General features: G+C 49.8%; 1 protein-coding gene across 1 annotated transcript in view; it reads left to right on the top strand.

Annotated features, from left to right (window-relative positions):
• LOC110510737 (receptor tyrosine-protein kinase erbB-4) overlaps positions 1–15,000 on the top strand; it is a 458,893-nt gene that overhangs the window by 400,025 nt on the left and 43,868 nt on the right. Inside the window, exons 18-19 of the mRNA XM_090209472.1 lie at positions 1,666–1,787; positions 8,899–9,084. Of these exons, the coding sequence (XP_090065598.1) occupies positions 1,666–1,787; positions 8,899–9,084 (308 nt within the window). The remainder of the gene's footprint in view (positions 1–1,665; positions 1,788–8,898; positions 9,085–15,000) is intronic.

Below are 15,000 nucleotides of genomic sequence, written 5' to 3' on the forward strand. Positions count from 1 at the left end.
CAAAGCCTTCATGGAGGGCTGTGCGCCCCCAAAGAAATGCCACCCACACATGACTGACCCGCCAAACCGGTCATGCTGGATGATGTCAGGCAGCAGAACGTTCTCCACGGCGTCTCCAGACTCTGTCACGCTGCTGTCACGTGCTCAGTGTGAACCTGCTTTCATCTGTGAAGAGCACAGGCGCGCATGAGCGAATTTGCCAATCTTGGTGTTCTCTGGCAAATGCAAACGTCCTGGCGCTGTGGGCTGTGAGCAACCCCACCTGTGGACATCGGGCCTCATACCACCCTCATGGAGTCTGTTTCTGACCGTTTGAGCAGACACATGCACATTTGTGGCCTGCTGGAGGACATTTTGCAGGGCTCTGGCAGTGCTCCTCCTTGCACAAAGGCGGAGGTCACGGTGCTGTTTGTGATTGCCCTACGGCCTCCTCCACGTCTCCTGATGTACTGGCCTGTGCTCTCAGTCACATGCAGCTGCTCTTGACACTACGCTGACAGACACAGCAAACCTTCTTGCCACAGCTCGCACAGTGAACAGAGAGACACACACAGTGAAAAGAGAGACACACACAGTGAACAGAGAGAGAGACACACACCAGTGAACAGAGAGAGACACACACACACACAGTGAACAGAGAGACACACACACACAGTGAACAGAGACACACACACAGTGAACAGAGAGACACACACACACACAAGTGAACAGAGAGACACACACACAGTGAACAGAGAGACACACACAGTGAACAGAGAGACACACACAGTGAACAGAGAAACACACACACTGACTGACAGATATGTTCTCATTATAGTGTGTTTGATGACCGATGTTGAGCTGGTTGATTATGTCGGTGATAAACCTATATGAAGGGCCCTGATAGGCTCATAGTTCATAGATATGTATTGAATTAACCTGAGGCTCATGGAGGTATTGACCATGTGTGTGTGTGCCTCCCGGTGTGTGTGTGGGTCCTGTGTGTGTGTGTGTGTTCCAGTTGGTGGAGCCCCTGACCCCTAAGACGGCACGGCCCCCAACAGGCCCAGCTTCGTATCCTCAAAAAAACAAGTCAGAGGGTTAAGTCCTCAAGCTGGAGTATTAGAACCTACGTCCACATCCATCCATGCCTGTTTGTGAGTGTGCCTCTGTTTGTGAGTGGGCCTCTGTTTGTGAGTGGGCCTCTGTTTGTGAGTGGGGCCTGTATGCTGTGAGTGTGCCTCTGTGTGAGGTGTGCCTGTGTTTGTCATCAGCCTGTGTGTGAGTGGGCCTCTGTTTGTGAGTGGGCCTCTGTCTGTGAGTGGGCTTGTGTCTGTGAGTGGGCCTCTGTTTCAGTGGGCCTCTGTTTTATGAGCATGGGCCTCTGCTTGTAGATGGGCCTCTGTTTGTGAGTGGGCTTCTGTAAAGTGGCTGCTTTGTTTTATAATCAGCCTGTGTCAAGTGGGCTGTTGTTGTAGAATGGCCTGTATGCTGTAGTGGGCCTCTGTTTGTGAGTGGGCCTGTGTGTCAGTGGGCCTCTGTTTGTGAGTGGGCCTCTGTTGTGAGTGGGCCTCTGTTTGTGAGTATGCATCTGTTGTGAGTGGGCCTGTCTGTGAATGGGCCTCTGTCTGTGGAGTGGGCTGCTGTGAGTGGGCCTGTGTCTGTGAGTGTGCCTTTGTTTGTGAGTGGGCCTGTTTGTGAGTGGGCCTCTGTTTGTGAGTGGGCTTCTGTTTGTGAGTGGGCCTCTGTTTGTAGTCAGGGGCCACCTGTTTGTGAGTGGGCCTCTGTTTGTGAGTGGGCCTCTGTTTGTGAGTGGGCTGTTTTGTGAGTGGGCGTCTGTTTTGTGGAGCTGGGCCTGTGTTTGTGAGTGGGCCACTGTTTGTGAGTGCACCTGTTTGTGAGTGGGCCTCTGTTTGTGAGTCAGGGGCCTCTGTGCTGAGTGGGCCTCTGTTTGTGAGAGGTCAGGCATCTGTTTGTAGTCAGCTGTGCTGAGAGTGGGGCTCTGTTTGTGAGTGGGCCTCTGTTTGTGCATGGGCCTCTCTTTGTGGAGCAGGGCCTGTGTGAGTGGGCCTCTGTTTGTAGTGGGCCTCTGTGGAGTGGGCCTGTTTTGTGAGTGGGCCTGTGTTGTGAGTGGGCCTCTGTTTGTGAGTGGGCCTCTGTTTGTGAGTGGGCCTCTGTTTGTGAGTGTGCCTTTCCTTCTTTTGCTGCAGTTATTTTGGTTAATGGTTCTGTCCTTAATATGATGGATGACAGTGTGACTGTGTGTAATACTGTGTATGACTGTGTGTAATACTGTGTATGACTGTGTGTAATAATGTGTATGACTGTGTGATACTTGAGTATGACTGTGTGTAATCTGGTATATCATTGTGTAATACTGTGTATGACTGTGTGTAATACTGTATGACTGTGTGTAATACTGTGTATGACTGTGTAATACTGTATATGACTGTGTGTGTAATACTGTGTATGGCTGTGTGTGTAATACTGTGTATGACTGTGTGTAATACTGTGTATGGCTATATATGTAATATATAAGCTTTGTGTGATACTGTGTATGACTGTGTGTAATACTTGCGTATGACTGTGTGTAATACTGTGTATGACTGTGTGTAATACTGTGTATGACTGTGTGTGTAATACTGTGTGTAATACTGTGTATGACTGTGTGTAATACTGTATAGCTTTGTGATGCTTTATAAATATGTTATGACTGTGTGTAATATATATATGTAATACTGTGTATGACTGTGTGTAATACTGTGTGTAATACTGTGTATGACTGTGTGTAATATATGTTATGACTGTGTGTAATACTGTGTATGACTGTGTGTAATACTGTGTATGACTGTGTGTAATACTGTGTATGACTGTATGTAATGCTGTGTAATACTGTGTATGACTGTGTGTAGAACTGTGTAATACTGTGCTGTGACTGTGTGTAATACTGTGTATGACTGTGTAATATGATATGACTGTGTGTAATACTGGGTACTGCAGGCTGTTTTTTTCATTATTTCTGGCATTGCTTCTATTCTGAGATTGTGGAAGGGTTTATGTGTCTCCTTTCAGTGTGTTAAAGTGTCTCAAATGTCATCAGAGTTCTGTTAACAGTGGTGTGTCTGTATTCAGGGTATCTGGGTCCCAGAGGGAGAGACAGTAAAGATCCCCAGTGGCCATAAAGATCCTGAACAGTGTAACGAACGCAAACGTGGAGTTCATGGACGTAGAGTATACATCACAGCTGTGTGTGTGTGTGTGTGTGTGTGTGTTTGTGTGTGTATATATATATATATATATATATATATATATATATATATATATATATATATATATAATATTGTCTTCTCTGAGGTATTAGTTGAGTTAATTAGTCTCTGAAAACCTGAGGTATCCATGTAGGTTGATATCATTCATCCAGAAACTCCTCCCCTGTTTAATCCCTGGCATAGCGTCATGCACCAGGTCTGTTCACATCAGCAGGTGTTTATATGGCATACAGTATCTCTGGATAACTGGGTAGAGGGCGTGCAGGGAAGAGGACAGAGGGAAGACCAAGCCTTGAGTAGGATGGGTTGGATAGGGGTCAGGATGGAGTGGGGTTTGGGTTAGGGGATGGGGTCAGGAACTGAGGATGGAGTATGGATTGGATGGGGTAGGGTTAGAGGTTGGGTAAGAGAATAAGATGGAGTTGTGGTATAGGATCTGGGTGTCCCATTTCTAAGGTTGGGGTTGGGGTTAAGAGATAAGATCCATGGGGGACTGGGTTGGGTGAGAGGATGGGGTAGGATGGGGATGGGGTTGGGGTCAGAATGAGGTAGGAGTGGGGGTGGGATGGGGTAGAAAATGAGGAAACACAGTAGGGGATAGGGGTTGGGGTTAGAGGATGGTGCAGGATGGGGATGGGGTAAGGTAAGTGGGTGAGGGTTGAGGATGGGGTAGGAGTGGGGATGAGGTATGGGTGGAAAGAATGGGGTAGGGGTGTGGGGATGGGGTGGGGTTGAGGGGTGGGGTAGGATGGGGGTGGGGTAGAGTATGAGGTAGGGTAGGGAGTTGAGGATAGGGGTAGGAGTGAGGATGGGTGGGATAGAGGATGGGTAGGATGGGATGGGGTAGGATGGATGGGGTAGGGGTTGAGGATGGGGTAGGATGGGGATGGGTACAGATATAGGATGGGGTAGGATGGATGGGGTAGGGGATAAAGGATGGGGTAGGGATTAGAGGATGGGGTAAGATAGAGGATGAGGTAGAGAGATGGAGTAGGGTAGGGATTGAGGGATGGGGTAGGATGAGGATGGGTAGGAGTTAGAGGATGGGGTAGGATAGGGGATGGGGTGTGGATTTGGGTAGGGGTAGGGTTAGAGGTTGGGGTAAGAGATAGAGGATGAGGGTGCTGGGTATTATAGGATGGGGTAAGGTTAGAGGTTGGGGTAGAGAATAGAGGATGGAGTATGGATTATAGGATGGGGTAGGGGTTAGGGGATGGGGTAGAGAATAGAGGATGGAGTATGGATTATAGGATGGGGTAGGGTTAGAGGTTGGGGTAGAGAATAGAGGATGGAGTATGGATTATAGGATGGGGTAGGGTTAGAGGATGGGGTAAGATAGAGGATGAGGTAGGAGATAGAGGATAGGGTAGGGGTTAGAGGATGGGGTAGGATAGAGGATGGGGTAGGAGTTAGAGGATGGGGTAGGATAGGGGATGGGGTATGGATTATAGGATGGGGTAGGGTTAGAGGTTGGGGTAGAGAATAGAGGATGGAGTATGGATTATAGGATGGGGTAAGGTTAGAGGTTGGGGTAGAGAATAGAGGATGGAGTATGGATTATCGGATGGGGTAGGGTTAGAGGTTGGGGTAGAGAATAGAGGATGGAGTATGGATTATAGGATGGGGTAGGGTTAGAGGATGGGGTTGGGGTTAGAGGATGGGGTAGGATAGAGGTTGGGGTTAGAGGATGGGGTAGGATAGGGGATGGGGTTGGGGTTAGAGGATGGGGTAGGATAGGGGATGGGGTTGGGGTTAGAGAATGGGGTAGGATAGGGGATGGGGTTGGGGTTAGAGGATGGGGTAGGATAGGGAATGGGGTAGGGTAGATAAGGTAAGGGTTAGAGAATGGGGTAGGATAGGGGATGGGGTTGGGGTTAGAGAATGGGGTAGGATAGGGGATGGGGTTGGGGTTAGAGGATGGGGTAGGATAGGGGATGGGGTAGAGGTTAGAGGATGAGGTAGGGATTAGAGGATGGGGTAAAATAGAGGATGAGGTAGGAGATAGAGGATAGGGTAGGGATTAGAGGATGGGGTAGGATAGAGGATGGGGTAGGGGGTAGAGGATGGGGTAGGATAGGGGATGGGGTAGGGATTACAGGATGGGGTAGGATAGAGGATGGGTTAGGGGTTAGAGGATGGGGTAGGGGTTAGAGGATGGGGTAGGATAGAGGAGAGGGATTAGAGGATGGGGTAGGATAGAGGATGGGGTAGGGGTTAGAGGATGGGGTAGGATAGAGGATGGGGTAGGGGTTGTAGGATAGGGGATGGGGAGGATTAGACTTCAACTCTTCACTTTACTTCACTCTTCAGGTTACTTTTAACTCTGCATTGACTTGTAAATCTTCATATTAATGTCTCACTGCATCATTTTACTCTTAACTCTTCATCTTACTTTCAGCATGGGGTACTTCGGACTTGGGCATTGTACGTTACGCACCGTACGGGTTAACGCTCCATGTTTACTTCACTTTGCATTGTACTTTTAACTCTTCATATTACTTCACTTTTCATTGTACCTCCCGCATCATTTTACCATTACTTTACTCACCCTCCATCATTAATTCTCTCATCCTCCCTTCCTTCTCCCTCCTTCCTGTCTCCCAGTGGATGGCGTTGAACATCCAGAGCCCACATGGCTCCCCAGTTTTTAAACTGCAATCTAAAAGCAGGCCCACAGGCTGCCACTGGGACAGTTAGAGACAGACCAGGAGCCAGCAAGCTGTTCTCCCTCACACACACACACACACACACACACTGCTTAGCATCATTCACTATCTGGAAGTGTGTGTGTGTGTGTGCGTGTGTGCGTGTGTGTGTGTGTGTGTGTGTGTGTGTGTTGGAATAATTCATGTGAATGAATTATTATATTAACAACTCTATATTACTCATAAAGACACTCATGAACACTATTATAAACTTAAACACACGCACAGCTTTGCATCCCTGGGGCTGTGCCAGTCTATCCCTGGGCTGTGCCATTCTATCCCTGGGCCTGTGCCAGTCTATCACTGGGGCTGTGCAAGTCTATCCCTGGGCCTGTGCCAGTCTATCACTGGGGCTGTGCCAGTCTATCCCTGGGCCTGTGCCAGTCTATCCCTGGGCTGTGCCATTCTATCCCTGGGCCTGTGCCAGTCTATCACTGGGGCTGTGCCAGTCTATCCCTGGGGCTGTGCCAGTCTATCCCTGGGCCTGTGCCAGTCTATCCCTGGGCCTGTGCCAGTCTATCCCTGGGCCTGTGCCATTCTATCCCTGGGCCTGTGCCAGTCTATCCCTGGGCCTGTGCCAGTCTATCCCTGGGCCTGTGCCAGTCTATCCCTGGGCCTGTGCCAGTCTATCCCTGGGCTGTGCCAGTCTATCCCTGGGCCTGTGCCAGTCTATCCCTGGGCCTGTGCCAGTCTATCCCTGGGCTGTGCCAGTCTATCCCTGGGCCTGTGCCAGTCTATCCCTGGGGCTGTGCCATTCTATCCCTGGGCCTGTGCCAGTCTATCCCTGGGGCTGTGCCAGTCTATCCCTGGGCCTGTGCCAGTCTATCCCTGGGCCTATGCCAGTCTATCCCTGGGCCTGTGCCAGTCTATCCCTGGGCCTGTGCCAGTCTATCCCTGTGTGTGTGTGTGTGTGTGTGTGCGTGTGTGCGTGTGTGTGTGTGTGTGTGGGGGGGGGGGGGGGGGGGGGGGGAGCGTAGAAGTCAGGGGGCTGGTAATGGAGGTCACCGCTCAGGAGGATGAGAGAGATATCCCCAAACACACACACACACACACACACACACACACACACACGCCACCTCATATATATTATCCCTCATATCCTAGTACACTCCCTTCTAACAACTGTCAGAGCCTCCTGTCACACAACAGACTCACAAAGCCACTTGTTTTCCTCCTGTGTGAGTGTCTGGTTCAGACTTCCACGACCATATCTGGCTGTCCTCTGGGCTTGTATAATGTGCTTTAGTTTTATGAAGTGCAGATGTAATGCTGATACTTTACCCCGGTGTTAAATCAGGGCACTGTCGGTGCCAAAATAGCCTCTCTACTGCCTGCACTGTGCCGGGATTCATCTACTCTCCACCGCTGAGCCACTCTCACCTCCTTTAGAATCTAAATGTAAAGGCCCTTCATCTATCAAGCCCACGGAAGCTTCAAAATACCCTGCTCTTTGTGCAGAGAATGTAGAAGTCAGCCAGGCTGTGTGTAGCTAGAGTAGAAGTCAGCCAGGCTGTGTGTAACTAGAGTAGAAGTCAGCCAGGCTGTGTGTAACTAGAGTAGAAGTCAGCCAGGCTGTGTGTAGCTAGAGTAGAAGTCAGCCAGGCTGTGTGTAACTAGAGTAGAAGTCAGCCAGGCTGTGTGTAACTAGAGTAGAAGTCAGCCAGGCTGTGTGTAACTAGAGTAGAAGTCAGCCAGGCTGTGTGTAACTAGAGTAGAAGTCAGCCAGGCTGTGTGTAGCTAGAGTAGAAGTCAGCCAGGCTGTGTGTAACTAGAGTAGAAGTCAGCCAGGCTGTGTGTAACTAGAGTAGAAGTCAGCCAGGCTGTGTGTAACTAGAGTAGAAGTCAGCCAGGCTGTGTGTAACTAGAGTAGAAGTCAGCCAGGCTGTGTGTAACTAGAGAGAAGATATAGGGAGGCTGTGTGTAGCTAGAGAGAAGATAGAGGGAGGCTGTGTGTAGCTAGAGAGAAGATAGAGGGAGGCTATAGCTAGAGAGAAGATAGAGGGAGGCTGTGTGTAACTAGAGAGAAGATAGAGGGAGGCTGTGTGTAGCTAGAGAGAAGATAGAGGGAGGCTGTGTGTAGCTAGAGAGAAGATAGAGGGAGGCTGTGTGTAACTAGAGAGAAGATAGAGGGAGGCTGTGTGTAACTAGAGAGAAGATAGAGGGAGGCTGTGTGTAGCTAGAGAGAAGATAGAGGGAGGCTGTGTGTAGCTAGAGAGAAGATAGAGGGAGGCTGTGTGTAGCTAGAGAGAAGATAGAGGGAGGCTGTGTGTAGCTAGAGAGAAGATAGAGGGAGGCTGTGTGTAACTAGAGAGAAGATAGAGGGAGGCTGTGTGTAGCTAGAGAGAAGATAGAGGGAGGCTGTGTGTAGCTAGAGAGAAGATAGAGGGAGGCTGTGTGTAGCTAGAGAGAAGATAGAGGGAGGCTGTGTGTAGCTAGAGAGAAGATAGAGGGAGGCTGTGTGTAGCTAGAGAGAAGATAGAGGGTGAAATAATGGTGAATGGGTGTCGGTCAAAGGTGTCTGTGACACCTACACACACACCCTGCCATTCACTACACTACACTACACTACACTGCACTACACTACACTACACTACACTACACTACACTACACTGCACTACACTACACTGCACTACACTACACTGCACTACACTACACTACATTAAACTACACTACACTACACTACACTGCACTACACTACACTGCACTACACTACACTGCACTACACTACACTACATTAAACTACACTACACTACACTGCACTACACTACACTACACTACACTACACTGCACTACACTACACTACACTACACTACACTGCACTACACTATAACACTTGTATTTCCCCTTCCACCTGTGTGCACTTGGCTGTTTGCTCTGTATACTCCTCCATCCACAGTGTTCTGTCAGATTCCCCCAGGCCTGAGTCCCTATCTATCCCCACCAGGAGGCTCTGATTATGGCCAGCATGGAGCACCCCCACCTGGTCCGTCTCCTGGGGGTCTGCCTGAGCCCCACCACACAGCTGGTCACCCAGCTCATGCCCCACGGCTGCCTCCTCGACTACGTCCACGAACACAAGGACAACATCGGCTCTCAACTGCTGCTCAACTGGTGTGTCCAGATCGCCAAGGTAGGATGACACTGGGGCTGTCATGAGGGAGGGTGTGTGTTTGTGAGTGTGTTTGCGTGTTCGGTCAGTGTTCAGCGCAATTCAGAGTCCACAGACGCAGAGATGTGACAGTCCATCGTCCCATTGTGACATAGCTACGTGGCTCTACCACCATCCACGGGGAGGCACAGCCGACCGCGCACCTCCCCAAAATTCACAACCATCGCGACTCCACCTACAAGTCCTCTATTCATTTCAATGTGTAACAGCTGGAAAAATAGCTTGAGCCGAAACTGAGAATTCAAAATGTATGAAAGCCAACGGTCCAATATACTAGAACACAGCTGTGTGTACACCTACACATTTTGGACTTTGATAGGCGTTTTACACTTGAGCTGAATGATCTTAAATCCATAGAACCATAGAACACCATGGTTATACCTGAGGAATGCTATCACTCTCCCACAATCAACCATTACTCAATAATATCAATATCACCACCTCTTTAACAATAAGTGACAGAATCCAGAACCCCAATCTCTCCCTCTCCCTCTCTCTCTCTCTCTCTCTCTCTCTCTGTCGCTCTCTCTCTCTCTCTCTGTCTCTCGCTCTATCGCTCTCTGTCGCTCTCTCTCTCTCTATCTCTTTCTCTCTGTCTCTCTCTCTCTCTCTCTGTCTCTGTCTCTGTCTCTAGCTCTCTCTCTCTGTCTCTGTCTCTAGCTCTCTCTCTCTCTCTCTCCCTCTTTCTCCGTCTCCCTCTCTCTCTCTCTCCGTCTCCCTCTCTCTCTGTCTCTGTCTCTCTCTCCGTCTCTCTGTCTGTCTCTCTCTATCTCCCTGTCTCTCTCTCTCTCTCTGTCTCTGTCTCTCTCTCTCTCTCTCTGTCGCTCTCTCTCTCTCTCTGTGTCTCTGCCTCTGTCTCTAGCTCTCTCTCTCTCTCTCTGTCTCTGCCTCTAGCTCTCTCTCACTCTCTCTCCCTCTTTCTCCGTCTCCGTCTCTCTCTGTCCCTGTCTCTCTCTCTATCTCTCTCTGTCTCTCTCTCTCTCTCCCTCTTTCTCCATCTCCCTCTCTCTCTGTCTCCCTCTCTCTCTGTCTCTGTCTCTCTCTCCGTCTCTCTGTCTCTGTCTCTCTCTCTGTCCCTGTCTCTCTCTCTATCTCTCTCTGTCTCTCTCTCTCTCTCCCTCTTTCTCCATCTCCCTCTCTCTCTGTCTCTCTGTCTCCCTCTCTCTCTGTCTCTGTCTCTCTCTCCGTCTCTCTGTCTCTGTTTCTCTCTCTCCCTGTCTCTCTCTCTCTCGCTCTCTGTCTCTGTCTCTCTCTCTCTGTCTCTGTCTCTGTCTCTGTCTCTGTCCCTGTCCCTGTCTCTCTCTCTCTCTGTGTCTCTCTCTCTCTCTCTCTCTGTCTCTCTGTCTCTCTCTCACTCCCTGTCTCTCTCTCCCTCTCTGACACTGTATCAGGTATGGTTTGAGTTCCCCTATTAGAGCAGCATTAGACAGTCTTTCACCAGCTCTCCGCAGGCTGTCAGTGATAAGAGGCCTGCAGGCTAACGTGCTGCTATCGCCGGCTAGCTCCCATTCCCTCCACTCCCTGGGATGGATGATTTAAATGAGCTTGAGGAACAGAGTACTTAAGCAGGTACTTATTGAAGTAATTGGATTCGATTTAACTTGTGGTGGGGAGAGCGGCTGGAGAGCTGGGGGAAAGTGTGGCAGAGGGAGAGGGATATGGGGGTTGTAGGGTCGACAGGGAGGAGATGACCCTTACCATTATGGCATTCAGCTGAATAGGGAGTACGGCATCCGTATTAGGATGAGGATAGAGGATGTCCTAATATGGATGATGTACGTACCATTCACCACTCAGCCACTCCCCATAGAAGTAGGGACGAGGAAGGAATGGTGAAGCGTGTTGTATCAGGCTAAAGGCTGTTCTGCAGGGAAGCGTTGGATGGTTTTTGATAATCCTTCTTTGTAAAATGGTAATGTAATGATGTGAAGGTAGACGGCTCACTGATTCTCTGATAGACTGTTTTATATCAGCCAATAAATCAATGAAGAAATCTGTAACACAATGCGTTGTTTACCCAGTCATTTACCCCCACATGTTGTGGAAAAAATGTTAGATGATCCTCCCACCCTCCTCTGGCTTGCCATACATTATTCCAGAGTTGTTCCTCAAGGTCAACCTGAAGAGATTAGAAATCTCATTGGCCACCTCCTCTTGACCTCAAGTACCTTCTGGATCCATCTCATTGGCCAACTGTTTCTCTCCTCAGACAACCCAATCACACACACATGAACATACATTCACATGAACATACACACATATGAACATACACACACATGGATATACACACACATGGACATACGCATGCACGCCCACACACACACACATAGGCCTCCTGGTGGCACAGTGGAACAATTACATGGACAGAGAAGATCATTGGTTTGAATCTCACTGATGGAGTGTCACAATAAAAATAAATGTGTTCACATGATTAATGCCTCAGGAAATGTATTCCCATTTGTCATATCTGTGCTGTGAGTTCAAAAACCTATTCCTGAAACATTCAGTGAAAGTTATAAGGAAGTTATTCAAAACATCCAAATAGCCTATAATTTCTGTTCTCAGAGGGTTAATAAAACCTCCCAGGAAAACTTTCAAGGAACCAGAGTAGAACATTCTCAGAACCACTGCAACCTAAAAATAAACGTTCCCAGAACAGGTGAAATTTCCATGCCTCACTGCCCACCTCCCTCCAACTCTCTCACTCTCTCCCTCCATTCCTGCCTCCCAACCTCTAGCCCTTTCCCTCTCACCCTCTCCTCCCTCCCTCTCTCCCTCCCTCCCTCCCTCCCAACCTCTAGCCCTTTCCCTCTCACCCTCTCTTCCCTCCCTCCCTCCATCTCTCCATCCCTCCCTCCCTCCCTCCCTCCATCTCTCCATCCCTCCCTGCCTCCCTCCATCTCTCCCTCCCTCCATCTCTCCATCTCTCCCTCCCTCCATCTCTCCATCCCTCCCTCCCTCCATCTCTCCCTCCCTCCCTCCCTCCAGCTCTCCATCCCTCCCAACCCTGGTGGCTAAAAGGTCAAAGACCGCTCTATTTCTCTCGTTAAAGACTGCTGTAGTCGTTCCCCATGAGGCCCAGCGATGCTACCCGACTACAAACTGAGAGCTAAAAATAGAGTTTAAAAAGAGAGAGATAAAAACGTGTTTGAGATTAGATTAGCTGAGAAGACATTAAACCTCCAGCACAGGGAAGTTTCCAATGCATAAAGTAGACTGGATCAACTAGGCATTTGTGAAACGAGGCAACGGGTGACGGGTCTCCCTCTCGCTCCAGTCAGCCTTTCCCATTCCAGAGTGGAATAATATTCATGTGATGGTTAGGTTTGGGTGTATTGTAATGAGGAAGTCAATCACTGATTTAAACATGGGGGTGGAGATGGTGGTGTGACTTGGCTCCCTCTCTTCCATGCTGCATGGGCACAGTGCTGATGGAATGGACTCCATCTCTCTGTCCCACAGATAAACAGGGAAGGGCTGGAGCGAAGGCTAGGACTGGATCTGGGGCTTTGAAACAAAACCAGGGAAATCAGAAATACTGTGAAGCATACAGACTTACTTGCACCTTATCCAGAAAAACACCTAAATCGTCTCAGTCTGACAGCACCATCCACAGACATTTCAGCTTCCACAACTAGGTCTCAAACTCGCTGTCCATCAGTCTTCTCTAATAATCTCTGCACACACGTTTTCCAAACCATTCTGCCAGTTAGTGTAGCAGCATAGCCTCCATGCTAACCTCCTCTAAATAGAATAGCAGCATAACGTCCATGCTAACTTCATTTAGTTAGCATAGTAGCATATCCTCCATGCTAACTTCCTCTAGTTAGCATAGTAGCATATCCTCCATGTTAACTTCCTCTAGTTAGTGTAGCGGCATAGCTTCCATCTGCTGCATCTCCTGTCCACCACTTGATTTACTTTCATTATCAGCACATGCACATCCTCCCTCCTCCATCCACCTCCTCCCTCCACCTCTTCCTTCCTTCCTCATCTCTCCTCCCTCCACCTCCTCCCTCCTTCCTTATCTCTCCTCCCGCCACCTCCTTCCTCATCTCTCCTCCCTCCAGCCCCTCCCCCTCCCTCCTCCCTCCGTCCTCATCTCTCCTCCCGCCACCTGCTCCCTCCTCCCTCCTCCAACCTCCCTCTATCTCCTCCCTCCTCCCTCTACCTCCTCGCTCCCTCCTTCCTCATCACTCCTCCCTCCACCTACTCCCTCCTTCCTCCACTTCCTTCCTCCTCCCTCCTCCCTCCACTTCCTCCCTCCTCTCTCTTGCCTCCACCTCCTCCATAAACCTCCCTCCACCTCCTCCCTCCTTCCTCATCACTCCTCCCTCCACCTCCCTCCCTCCTCTTCCTCCCTCCTTCCTCATCACTCCTCCCTCCACCTCCCTCCTTCTCTTCCTCCCTCCTTCCTCATCACTCCTCCTGCCACCTCCTCCCTCCTTCCTCATCTCTTCTCCCTCCACCTCCTCCCTCCTTCCTCATCTCTTCTCCCTCCACCTCCTCCCTCCTTCCTCATCTCCCCTTCCTCCACCCACCCACCCCCTCCACCTCCTCCCTCCTCTCTCATCCCACCACCTCCCCCCCTCGTCCCTCCACCTCCTCCCTCCTCCCTCTACCTCCTCCCTCCTCCATCCACCTCCTCCCTCCCTCCCCCTCCTCCCTCCTCCATCCACCTCCTCTCTCCCCCTCCACCTCCTCCCTCCTCCTCCTCCCTCCTCCCTCTACCTCCTCTCTCCCCCTCCCCTCCTCCCTCTTCCCTCCACCTCCTCCCTCCTCCTCTTCTTTGATTAGTCAGTCAAAAGTAAAGTACTGTATATGCTCCTGACTTTTTGCCAGTGATCTCTGATTCGTTTGTGGAGGGTGTGTGTGTGTGTGTGTGTGTGTGTGTGTGTGTGTGTGTGTGTGTGTGTGTGTGTGTGTGTGTGTGTGTGTGTGTGTGTGTGTGTGTGTGTGTGTGTGTGTGTGTGTGTGTGTGTGGAGGATTTGCATAGTGCTGTTGGCCCCTCAGAGGGTTGGCTCCTCACTAACTCAGTGGTGGATATCCAATCTGCTTGGGTTTACAGGCCCCTCGGTGTCATTCTCCACCTTCTCTCTCTCTTCTCTCTCTCTCTCTGCTGAGCAAACACATCTCCTTCGGCCTCATTAGCACTGCCTTAAGTCCTTCCTCTCCTCCACCCATCCCTCCATCCTGCTCTCCATCTCTCCCTCTGTTGCTCCCTCGCTTCTTCTCTAACCCTCATTCTTCATCTGATCTCTATCTCCCGCACAGTCCTTGAATCCAAATGAGTACACATGCACACACACAAGTACACACGCACATTAATATCCACACACATAAATACACCCAGCCACCCACCCAGCCATCCAGCTGTGGCCACCTTGGGTTGCTAAGTTGGGATATGCAATTTTGCATTCTCTCTCTCTCTCTCTCTCTCTCTCTCTTTACCCCTCTCTCTCTCTTTCCCTCTCTCGCCCTCTCTCTCTTTTCCTCACTCTCTCTCTCTCTTTACCTCTCTCTCTCGCTCTCTCTCGATCTCTCTTTCCATCTCTCTCTTAACCACTATAACTGTATATAGCATCAAGGGTTCATGATGATTTTAATTAAAGAAAGCACTGAACACTGAATCAAAACAATAAACGATGACGTGAATTACCAAAACTGAAACAGTACCGTGTGGCCCAAACACTCACATGGAAACAAACACCCACAACCCAAAACTGAAACCCAGGCTACCTAAGTATGATTCTCAATCAGATACAACTAACGACACCTGCCTCTGATTGAGAACCATACTAGGCCGAACACAGAAACCAAACATAGAAAAACAAACCTAGACTGCCCACCCCAACTCACGCCCTGACCATATAAAC

Source organism: Oncorhynchus mykiss, chromosome 18, assembly GCF_057628025.1.
Source record: "Oncorhynchus mykiss isolate SJ-2025 chromosome 18, ASM5762802v1, whole genome shotgun sequence".
Classification (NCBI taxonomy): Eukaryota; Metazoa; Chordata; class Actinopteri; order Salmoniformes; family Salmonidae; genus Oncorhynchus; species Oncorhynchus mykiss.